Here is a 12,714-nt window from a genome sequence, read left to right as displayed (position 1 = left end):
TTTGTATGTATCCACAGGTGGTAACTACGTTTTATTACAAAGTTTAAAAGAAACATTTTGTTGTTACATCAATTTAATTACACGGAGGTAAATTACTTTATCGTGAATTAATTACACGATATTTCAATAATATTAATATTTACTTTATAGATTTCGTGTGTCACGATTCCTTGGCCAGTTCCAGTTTGGGTATAAAACGCAAAAATCTACGACTTATATTCCATATCATATTACATACGCCAAAATGAAGGTCTACGGTATTGTCTTCGCATTGCTCATTGTAAGCTCCACGTCACCTACATCTGCTACCTTCTGTCGTAAGTTAATCGGTTGTTAAAATTTTCCGAGTGCCAGTCTTTATAATTTGGTATTTTAGTTGTAAGTACATATATGGTTCAGCTTACATCGGTATGCGAAGCGGCGTACTAGATTTTTTAAATACTCCAAGCGAAGGTTGCAAGGAATCAAAGGCAGACGCAGACAAATTCGTGACCGCACCCATTAGCGCAAAAAACGTCCTTGGAAAATCTCTGAACTTAATTTTAACCAAAAAAACGTGCAAGTTTAATGCAACAATGCGTAATGCCACGCTTGGCAACCCAGATCACTCTGAAATTCATAATCTGACAATGATACTTGTAGTTTGCTCCCTTCGTAACAAACAATTCAAAATTATTTGTAAAAAGTTACAGCATAATGAACTGCCCTTGAAAAGTAGAGTGCCTGCACATTAAGTCGCCAGTCACGCTGCTGCCGCACTACTGGCGACTTAATGTGAAGGCACTCGTAAACAGGTCAGGCCAGCAATCACAGTTGAATATAGAATCATCCTATCCACCATGAGGAAATTTCGTATTGTTCATTGACAAGCTATTTTAAATTTTAAACAAGTACTAGCTGTCCCGGTAAAACCTTCCCTGGACTTCTACGAATATTTTAAGATTAAAATTAGCCCAATCCGTTCAGTCGTTTTCGAGTTTTAGCGTTACTAACACAATTGAATATCCATTTTTATATATATAGATAATACATATTATATACCTAACCCATAAAAATGTTGTTCCTACTGTAACTCCAACACTTACAGCTACCTGCGGGCTTGGAGGTGCTGGATTAGCTGGTGTTATTGGAGGAGGAATTGGTGGTGGACTCGGCAATGGTCTTGGATATGGCAGCGGTTACGGTCCGGGAGCTGGATATAATGGAATTGGCTCTGGAATTGGCGGTAGATACCTTGGTGGAATTCCCATCGGACTCGGATATTATGGCTACGGTAACAACGCTGGCTACAATTCAAATGCAGCTCGGAACGACAACGGCAACTCCAATGCCAACCAGAATGACAACAATAACTCGAATAGCAACACCAACGTAAATGGACAGACGCAGAACAGTGCACAAAAAAGTGCTCAAGGACAAGCTTCTGCACAGGGACAGGCACAGGGCTAGGCAGGAGTGGGGAAATACAACATCCTGAGATGGTAAGTTATTAACGAGTTTTTGATTTTATACATTACAATTTTTCTCTCCTACCAAATTTTTTTAAATCACTTTTTCTGTAAATTAAAGTAGTCTGTAGGAACGAAGCCACATACCTTCTTGCGATGTGGGTCATTGCGTAGTCAGGACGGCATAACGTTACAATACTTAACAAATAATAATAATAATAGCTCCCACACCGGTTTTGGTGACGGTGGCCGGTTTCATTGAAAACCAGGCCAGCTACGCAGGACTAATTTTATAGTGCACAAGTGTGTGCGCAGGACACAAGAGCACTCTCTATTCCTTTACTCTCATAACCCAGTGGGACGGAATACCGACACGACCGGCGAGAGGTCAGGCGCAGGACCGACTTTTTACATGCCCATCCGACGCATGGATAATCTTACTTGTCAGACAATCAGGTGATCAGCCTGCATTGTCCTAATCAAACTTGGAAATAACATGTTTCCAACGCGGAAATCGAAACCACGACATCCGAGTCAAGAGCCGCGCTCTATACCACTAGACCACGGAGACGTTACTTAACAAAGTTAACTTAACAAGTAAACTTTGAAAGTATCAGCGCTGAAAGAGCGATTTTTTTTATTTTTGCAAGTGCCCCGGTGGCATGAATTCGCCCATATTAAGGTAAAAGCACTAATGCTAGACTAATAGATGACACTTACGAAAAAAATACCATAAAATAAGAATTACTCTTATTGTTTCTCAACACTGTAAATTTTATAAGCTTCTCAAGCTATCTGTTGATGTGAAAAATATATTAGGGACGCCTTCGGGAACAACATTTTAAAATAGGATAAGTTTTCGTAAACAATGTGACCGCATCAACACGCGCTCGGCAATTTCTTAGTAAATAGGTTAAGGAAGGCGAAACTTTGCACGTAAGTTTTGAATACATATTTTATTAGATTTTTTGTAATTTCTATTGATTTCATTGGATTAATGGTCATGTTGTATATGTTACGCTCAAAGACCGAAATCGCTCAATGAGCGAAAAAATGGCTCACAACGCGTTGTGGTCACAGTGAAACAGCCACGACGCGAAATTCGCGTCGTGGCTCTAATGAAATCGGCCACGACGCGTTCTGGCAATCACAAAATGACCATAACGCGAAATTCGTGTCGTGGCTGATTGCTCTTCGTTTTTCTTGATTGATTAATCGTCCATAGGTATGAAAGATTATATTTAAATTACCACGCGTACTAGAAAATATTTTTTCTGTTACTAAATCACTGCATAACGTGTTTTTTATTATTAATTGAAAATATCCATAGTTCCATAATATCCGTCCTAATATTATTACTGTCTGTCTGTCTGGCGCTGGTTATGGATATTTTATAAATAATAATGATAAACAGGTTATGCAGTGATTTAGTAAAAGAAAAAATATTTTGTAGTACGCGTGGTAATTCAAATATAATTTTCCATACCTATGGACGATTAATCAATCAAGAAAAACGAATAGCATATCAGCCACGACACGAATTTCGCGTTATGGTCATTTTGTGATTGCCAGAACGCGTCGTGGCCGTTTTCATTAGAGCCACGACGCGAATTTCGCGTCGTGGCTGTTTCACTGTGACCACAACGCGTTGTGAGCCATTTTTTCGCTAATTGAGCGATTTCGGTCTTTGAGCGTAACATATACACTAATTTATGTTTATTTATGATTTTTTATCCATTTTCCCTAACAATTATTAAAGGATGTCTACTATTAGTCCTTGAAAATCTTAAAAACCTAATAGATGACATGGATCTCATCTTTTAGTTTTGCAATACATACTAAAGTTATTTTGTAGTTTATTCTACTGCAAATATCATCGACTATTGTCTGGAAATATAATTCTATTAACAAACTAACAACTTAGAACTACTGTACCTAAAAATGGGCATGGTTTCTAATATTGGATCTTGCACTGATCTAGCAATCTATTACTTTAGTTTTTAGCAGTAAAAAGAAAAAAAGAGAGCAGAAAAGAGAAAGAAGAAAAAAGAAGAGGCAAGAGAAGCACGGAAACTAAAGATTGTATGAATAAATAAATATTATGAAAAATAAAAATAAGAGGAAAGATTTCCAATACGGGAGAAGAATGGATAGAATCTGGAGACAACGTGGATAATATTTCTGATGCATGTATGATGAAGTAAATGAAATCTTTTGAAAAAAAGGCAAATAAAGACTTAATAATAGGAAAAATGTAAAATGTAATTTAATGTTCTATGTCAACTATTAGTTCATATTGGTGTCTACTAGTCTTTGGTCTACTATTAGTGATGTTCGTTTTTGTGATGTCATCTATTAGTGCGTATCTATTATGACTAAGTTTACAAAAAGACCAATAATATATTTTTTATTGAATTCTCAGAGAATAATTATTATAATAGTTTTATTTTGTAATAGTTACTGAAGACATGTAAGAAGTTATCAATCCTTTATTTTCATAAATATATATTTTATAACATTTAAATGCTTTATTTTCCTTAAAGTGTCTGCCATTGCCCATTAGTGCTTTTACCTTATTATTATTATTTATTATTAAGAGCCTATGCTGTCCCACTGCTGGGCGAAGGCCTCCCCCAAAGTCTTCGAACCCTCTCGATCCAACGCAGCCAGCCAGCCCATATTATAAAAGTTGAAAAAAGTAACTCTTTCAGTGCTGCTATTTTCACAGTGAACTCAATACAGATTGATAAACACCCTTCAATTTAATCACTTAGTTTTGTTACAACTTGAATATTGGACCTTTAATGCCTCATCTCGCAGGTTGTCGCAATTTATTATTGCCTTATTTTAAAAGATACAATAATTGAAATCCTTTCTGTTTCAGATAAGCGGCAATACAAGAAAATCAAAAATACTTGCCAATAAAAGTTGAACAGAACTGTCTTTACTTTTATTAACTACAAAACATTTCCTTAAGTTTATAGATTCCTCCCTGGCCAGCTTGGCTTCTGCGAGAGCGAGCGATGCACGTGCCTCTGCCAGTTTCAGTTCCGCCAGCTTTTCCTCAGCTTCCAAAATTTTCCTCCTGCTTTCCTTTCCCTGAGGCGCACGCTTCATACGTCGTGAATCCCCTTCTACTGCTGTTTTCTCGCTGGCGGTGGTAGAGGTTCGTTCCGTCAAGGTTTGTTCTGTTTCGGACGTTTCGGCGGGTTCCCTGGAGTTTTCCTCCTGTTCGCTCCGCTTCTCGTCTGGACTCCGGTTTGACTCGCTCGTTCGGCCCCATCGGCGATGCTTGAAGCCTTCGACTTGGACATCTTTTTTCACTGACCGCACTGGCTTCTTGATTTTCACTTGATTTTCTATCTTCCTCGGAGAAAATCCGACTTCTGAAGGACCATACAATGTGGGGGATCATCTTGCGCTAATTCCCCTTAGATCGCCTATGTCAGCGTTTCTTGAGTGATGAGGGTGATGATGGTGATGATTACTTGATGAAGATGAATAATTAAAACACTTTTTCAGTCTTGTTCCAGGTAACAAGCACACAGAAGTTCCGAAGCTGGGCAACGTTATATCCGCCCCATATTTATATCGGCCCCGGTACCCAGCTTCTAGAACTTTCCATGCCTCACCACCTCGGAAGGAAAATTTATTGAATTTCCATGAAAATTACATTATTTTACAAAATATACATTGGTTTTATTTGTACAATTCTCTAAGCTATAATTTTACAGAACAAACATGTTCGTGCGGACCTCCATAACCGAAATAAATTGCAAAAAACTATTTTTCCTGTATTTATATTACCTCGCCGCCTCCCGATATAACGGTCATCTCAGGCATAGTAAAAGGAGGGGAAGTAAGTTATCTTCATACAAAGGCACCGCGCGCGGCTTGTATGTGTGCGCCATAGTATCAATGCGTCGCCACATACGGCACACACCAAAATCTCGGCCAGTTTAGCTTCGTGGGTACCGCCGAGATTTTGTTGACACTCTACGTCAGATAGGCAAGTAAAAAGTTGACCCTGCGACTGATTGAAATAGAACTTTGGAACTTAGTAATTTTGTAAATAACAGTCATCTCAAGACGTGGGAGAGCCATGCTTCGGCACGAATGGGCCGGCTTGACCGGAGAAATACCACGTTCTCACAGAAAACCGGCGCGAAACAGCGCTTGCGCTGTGTTTCGCCGAGTGAGTGAGTTTACCGGAGGCCCAATCCCCTACCCTATTCCCTTCCCTACCCTCCCCTTTTCCCTGCCCTTCCCATCCCTACCCTCCTCTATTACCCAATTCCCTATTAAAAGGCCGGCAACGCACCTGCAGCTCTTCTGATACTGCGAGTGTCCATGGGCGACGGAAGTTGCTTTCTATCAGGATACCCGTTTGCTCGTTTGCTCCCTTATTTCATAAAAAAAGACTGCTTTGCATCTACTCATCCTGATATGCTCGTCGACTGCTTTTTCCGGACAGCATTAAGTTTGTACATTTCACAAGTTTGTGCTCATAACTTATTTATACACTCGTTTTTTCAAGTTTATTTTCAATGTACAAAAATTTGACATATCTCTACGATTTTATTATAAGTATAGATTAAACAACGCCAAAATCCCCGAACCTGTATCTATAAGGATTCAAAAGTTCTGTTGGGTACCTTAGGAACCAGGGTATAACCTGGTGCAAAATCTTACTTTTTGGTAGCATATGCCTTGAATACTTCAGAAAAAATCAAAATCACTATAATATTATGTTTCTATACAAATTTCATGGAGTCCCTCGAATTTTCATAGATCCCATCATCAGATCACTACTTTTGTGAACATGGTACCAAATTCGAGTTAAACCCTATATAACACAAAAATATTTTTTTTAATCGGACTACAAACGGCTGAGTAATCGTTGAACATCCATAAAAAGATACATACAGCTGAACGTATTACCTCCTCTTTTTTGGAAGTCGGTCAAAAAGTAACGAGTATATTTCATTTTGATAAGGTAACGCTATATTGTAACGATAAATTCATGTGACTTATTCAACACGGGCCAGATATGTGGCAGAGTTACATTATTGTACGTGCAGCAGCAGCAGCAGGGTGCAAACGACCACCACTTTGAGCTTTATGTAAAACGGGGTCTTTGAAAAAAAATGCCTGAAATATTCTAGTTCAACAGGTAGCTAATTACCCTCCTCTACAGACCAATTTTAGGGTTCCGTACCCAAAGGGTAAAAACGGGACCCTATTACTAAGACTTCGTTGTCTGTCCGTCTGTCTGTCTCCAGGCTGTATCTCAAGAACCGCAATAGCTAGACTTCTGAAATTTTCACAGATTGTGACTTTTTGAAAATTAATTTAACCATTTGAGATATTTTAAAAAAATGTTAGTATCGGATTGAAGTACAATGAAAAACATTTTTTTTAATTCAAAATTGTCAAGTCCCTATTGGAAAACCCTTTATTAATAAAGTAACATAATATTTTGGGCGTTACTTTTTCTATGCAATATAATTTGTGGTTTCCTTCATCTATTTATTAATACGCGAGAAAAAAACTTTGTATCCCTTTTGACGAAAAATGGGGAAACGTAGGTGAATGAAATTTTGCACAGTTATCCCCTTATCTGTCAGCTGTCACAATTTACATTTTTCCTACATGTCAAACCATTTCGCGATATGCGTAACAAACCGGGTTTGACAGGACATGTTTTGTGATAGAATTTGATATTAATTAGATTTTTTCAGATTCTAATTGGAATAATGTTAATTCACTTTTACAATGTTAAAGTATATTAAATATTCTTTATTTTATTGGAACATCGTGTATGCATTAATTTATTAATGAACTAGAACGACTACTTTCAAAATACGGTACGTAGAAATCGAAATTTCGATCTCCGATAAGTTTTATTTACAGTAGCAGAACATTCTCATTTACCATTTAGTTAACGGCTCAATACGTTACAAAACATAAACACTTCAAATCACACGTGCCACCATATCACTTTTTAAACAACACTTGTTTATAATTTGTACGCCGCGGGCGGCCACTTGACACTTCCGAAGTGGGTGTCGTATTTTAACTTAACTAACTAAAATATAGGTTGTAGTCATGGGCGTACCGAGGGGGGTGGCAGGGCGGGGCAACTGCCCCCCCCTGAATCATGTTGACGGCTCTACTAAGTATAATTATTATTTTATCTATAAAAATTAAAAATTAAAAAAACGAATTTTTGCCATTTGTTTGCAATACAATATTTTTACAACTAATAATTATTATTTTTTTATTCTTTATAAACACCTAGCTTATGAAAAATCTGATTTGCCCCCCCTGGCACCAGAACCTGGGTAATTTGCCCCACCCCCTGGCCCAGAACCTGGGTACGCCCATGGTAGTAGTCCTAATGTCATTGAAACTAAGGTCGAATTTCGACCATTGGGCGATCTCTAGTATTATGTAATTATGTATGTAAACATTTTTGTATGTATCCACAGGTGCTAAATATGTTTTATTACAAAGTTTAAAAGAAACATTTTGTTGTTACATCAATTTAATTACACGGAGGTAAATTACTTTATCGTGAATTAATTATTAGTTATTACACGATATTTCAATAATATTAATATTTAATTTATAGATTTCGTGTGTCACGATTCCTTGGCCAGTTCCAGTTTGGGTATAAAACGCAAGAATCTACGACTCATATTCCATATCATATTACATACGCCAAAATGAAGGTCTACGGTATTGTCTTCGCATTGCTCATTGTAAGCTCCACGTCACTTACGTCTGCTACCTTCTGTCGTAAGTATATTAATCGGTTGTTAACATTTTCCAAATGTCAGTCTTTATAATTTGGTATTTTAGTTGTATATGGTTCAGTTTACATCGGTATGCGAAGCGGCGTACTAGATTTTTTAAATACTCCGAGCATACATGGAAATTCGTGACCACACCTATTAGGGCAAAAAACCTCCTTGGAAAATCTCCAAAATTGAACCTTAATTTTAACCAAAAACGTGCAAGTATTATTTCAACAGTGCGTAATGCCACGCTTGGTAACCCAGATCAGTCTCATTAATAAGTACTATACAGTAATTTGCTACCTTTGTAATAAACAATTTAATATTTTGAATCGCTACTGCAAATTAGCAGTCGTTTAAATATTTGTAAAAAGTAACAACCTAATGAACTGCCCTTGAAAAGGAAACAGGTCAGGCCAGCAATCACAGTTCATAGAATCACCTAAAGGTACATCAATCCATCATGAGGAAATTTCGTATTATTCGTTGACAAGCTGTTTTTAATTTTAAACAAATATTATATTATATACTAGATACCTAACCAATAACCATAATAATAATATGTAACATATTGCCCCTACTGTAACTCCAACACTTACAGCTAACTGCGGGCTCGGGGGAGGACTCGGTGGTGCAATAGGTGGTGGAATAGGTGGAGGTACTGGAATTGGTAACGGACTTGGAGGTGCTGGACTTGGCGCAGGAATAGCTGGTGCTCTTGGAGGAGGAATTGGTCCACTTGGCAATGGTCTTAGGTACCGCAGGGGTTACGGTCCGGGAACTGGATATAACGGAATTGGCTCTGGAATTGGCTCTGGAATTGGCTCTGGAATTGGCAGTGGAATTCCCATAGGACTCGGATATGGCTACGGTGACAACGCTGGCTACAATTCAAACGCAGCTCGGAATGACAACGGCAACAAGAACGAAAACAATAACTCGAATAGCAACACCAACATAAATGGACAGGCGCAGAACAGTGCACAAAAAAATGCTCAAGGACAGAGCAATGCACAGGGACAGGCACAGGGCTAGGCAGGAGTGGGGAATTACAACATCCTGAGATGGTAAGAAATTAACGAGTTTTTGATTTTATACTTTACAATTTTTCTTTCCTACCTAAATCTTTTTAATCACTTCTTCTGTAAATTAAAGTAGTTTGTAAGAAAGAAGCCACGAGCACCAAGAAGTGGGTTATTGCGTACTCGGGACGGCATAACGTTACAACATTTAACAAAGTTCAAGAATTCGGTGTGTGGGGCTAAAATGGTCGCTTTGTAGAATTATATTATGAATCAATATATGATTCATTTTGTTAAAACCGCAAAATGCAAGTCTGCTTGCAATTCATGTTATTAGTACTAATTTGACATTTGTCAGTTTCACAGTTTTGACAATTCATTTGCTGAATTGATTTAGAGGAAGAACCATTTTAGCCCCGCAGATCTATGGAATAAATGACATTTGAAAAATTGACTATGACTTATTCGACGGTTAAACCACCAAATAACTTTATTCTTCAGTTAACTATCCGACATTTCATCTCAGGATTGAAAAATCGACCCTTAGTTTTTATTTTATTTTATTTATTTATTTATTTAACTCAGGCATCTTGGCCCATATTATAAATACCTTAAAGACTAACATACATACAATTATACTAAAAACTAACACTAACACTAAAACACTAAACACGTATTGTCTGCGACGTGGGGCCCAACGTGTTTAATTTAGTTTTGTTACAATTTGAATATTGGACCTTTAATGCCTCATCTCGCAGGTTCTCGCACTTTATTATTGCCTTATTGTAAAAGATACAATAATTTAAATCCCTTCTGTTTCAGATAAGCGGAATTCCAAGAAAATCAAAAATACTTGCCAATAAAAGTTGAACAGAACTGTCTTTACTTTTATTAACTACAAAACATTTCCTTAAGTTTATAGATGCCATATTATTATTAAAATTTAAAGTATCTATTTGAAACTGTCATTTTTAACGATAGACTGTATTATCCTACTTCCTACTAATATTATAAAGGCGAAACTTTGGATGTATGGATGTATGGATGTTTGTTACTCTTTCACGCAAAAACTACCGAACGGATTTTAATGAAACTTTACAGTAATATAGCTTATACATCAGAATAACACATAGGCTACAATTCTTACCGACTTTCAAAATTGTGGAGGTATTATGTTCGTTTTTTTATGTTCAACGATTACTCCGCCGTTTGTTAACCGATTTTCAAAATTTTTCTTTTGGTATATAGGGTATCATCTCAATTTGGTATTACATTCACAAAAGTGGTGATCTGATGAAGGATCCATAATAAATTGAGGGAACTCCTCAAAATTTATAGGAAAACATGTGGTGACTTCGGTTTCGTGAGAAGTATTCTAAGCATATGCTACTAACAAGTAAGATTTTGCACCGAGATATACCTGGTATACCGTGGTGCAGAAGGTGCTGAGAGAACTCCTGATTCTTTATAGATACAAATTTGGGAGTTTCGGCGTTGTTTTAAGAACGGAAAGCATATGCTACTATGCAAATTACATTCATCATCATCATTCATCACTACCATATTATACTATACATCGTCCCATGATTATGAGCCTATTATGACCCTGTTATTGTTACTTTTCATAGTCTTTTAGATCGAGACTCGAGTTTGTCAAGCGATAATTTAAAATAATCTAATATACTTAATATTATAAACCTGAAGAGTATGTTTGCTTGAACGAGCTAATCTCAGGAACTACAGGTCCGATTTAAATACTTATTTCAGTGTTGGATAGCTTATTTATCGAGTAAGGCTATATGCTATTTATATTATCACGCTAAGGCTAATACGACCGAAGAAACTCAGGAAAATGTGGAAAAAACGTGGGAAATAATAGAAAGGGTTTATCTCACGAACTACTGGAGCAATTTTTATGGCAATAAAAAAAAATAAAAAAAAATAAAAAAAAAATAAAAAAAAATAATAATATTTGGCACAGATGTAGAGTAGATCACGTGAAGGGAGTATAGCTATTTTTTATGGGATAATGTACGGTTTCTGTAAAATTCCTAATCATCGCGGGCGAAGCCGCGCGGGACATCTAGTAGTAAATAACTAAATAATTTTGGTCTAATTTAAATAAAATTCTTAAAAAAAGCAAGAGTATTTTAAATTGCATGTATTCTATTGATACCATACCAGTTCTAATGTACTTTCTTATGCATATTTTGTCGCATCAGGTTCAATCTGCAATTTGATTAAATTAATAGCGAGTTCATTGAATGAAACCATTTAATTGAATGACTAAAGGACAACTCATCAAGGCGTTGATTTTGGATTTTGCTTCGGTCGACTGCGAACACAAGTGGCAAGCGATTATCGTAAACGCCAACGACTTCACAAAATGTATGGGAGTTGACATAGCGAAGCGATGACTTATATCAAATCGCATACAAAAAATGGTTGTAAGGGGGTGAAAATGCGTAAATTTGTTCAAATTAAGTTAGTTCCAAAAATTTATAATAGATGGCACCGTGCGTCTCCTACATCGCGCTGACGCTTGCTCAAACGTCTTTCTATAAGAGGTGGTATCATCTTACATATAAGTTTCGATTTTTTCGATTGTTATTTCTTTATTACGTTACCAAATAACTCAGTACTTTATCTATGCAGTGACGTAACCTTAAACGGTAAACCTATCAATGATAAAATAGTTTATGGGTAAAGTTGTGTAATTGGGGAGCTAAATAAGCTTTGGCTGTGTTTGTCGGCGTATTTTTGGACAAACCTTTTATTGCGCATGTCCAAAAGATGTCATGGCAACGCCATAACAAGTTGCTGGTCAAGTCGTAAGCAACGTATTAATTGTTTATACATGATTAAAATAATAAAAGCTAAACATAAAAACATAAGCCTAAATTGTCTAAAATAATTAATTTAACACTAGATGTCCCGCGCGGCTTCGCCCGCGTAAATTAGGAATTTTACAGAAACCGTACATTCCCATAAAAAATATTTCCCCCGTTATTCCCACATTTTCCTGAGTTTCTTCGGTCGTATTAGTCTTAGCGTGATTATATAATGTAGCCTATAGTCTTACTCGATAAAATTAATGATCTATCTAACACTGAGATAAGTTTTTAAATCGGACCTGTAGTTCCTGAGATTGACGCGTTCAAGCAAACATCCTCTTCAGGTTTATAATATTAGGTAGGTATAGATTTTTTTTAATTATCGCTTGACAAACTCGAGTCTCGATCTAAAAGACTATGAAATGGTATAATATGGTAGTGATGATGATGATGATGATGATGAATGTAATTTGCATAGTAGCATAGGCTTTCACCGAAACTCCCAAACTTGTATCTATAAAGAATCAGGAGTTCTCTCAGCACCTTCCGAACCACGGTATACCAGGTATATCTCGGTGCAAAATCTTACTTGTTGGTAGCATATGCTTAG

The 12,714-nt window shown here is 36.8% G+C and overlaps 1 protein-coding gene across 3 annotated transcripts; it reads left to right on the top strand.

Annotated features, from left to right (window-relative positions):
- Positions 1-179: 179 nt before the first annotated feature.
- On the top strand, positions 180-9,321 carry LOC121726782 (glycine-rich cell wall structural protein 1-like). Of its 3 annotated transcripts, none has more exons than XM_042114292.1 (3): positions 180-317; positions 1,088-1,437; positions 9,260-9,321. In XM_042114292.1, the coding sequence occupies exons 1-3, from the start codon at positions 245-247 to the stop codon at positions 9,281-9,283; spliced, it is 447 nt and encodes a 148-aa protein (XP_041970226.1). In that variant the 5' UTR covers positions 180-244; the 3' UTR covers positions 9,284-9,321. The 3 variants fall into 3 exon arrangements, with proteins under 3 accessions (XP_041970226.1, XP_041970227.1, XP_041970228.1); XM_042114293.1 differs by having other exon boundaries at positions 9,266-9,320; XM_042114294.1 differs by lacking the exon at positions 9,260-9,321 and adding an exon at positions 4,333-4,386 and having other exon boundaries at positions 1,088-1,481.
- The last annotated feature ends 3,393 nt before the right edge of the window (positions 9,322-12,714 follow it).

This window comes from Aricia agestis, chromosome 5, assembly GCF_905147365.1.
Source record: "Aricia agestis chromosome 5, ilAriAges1.1, whole genome shotgun sequence".
Lineage (NCBI taxonomy): Eukaryota > Metazoa > Arthropoda > Insecta > Lepidoptera > Lycaenidae > Aricia > Aricia agestis.
This window is presented reverse-complemented; position numbering and strand designations above follow the sequence as displayed.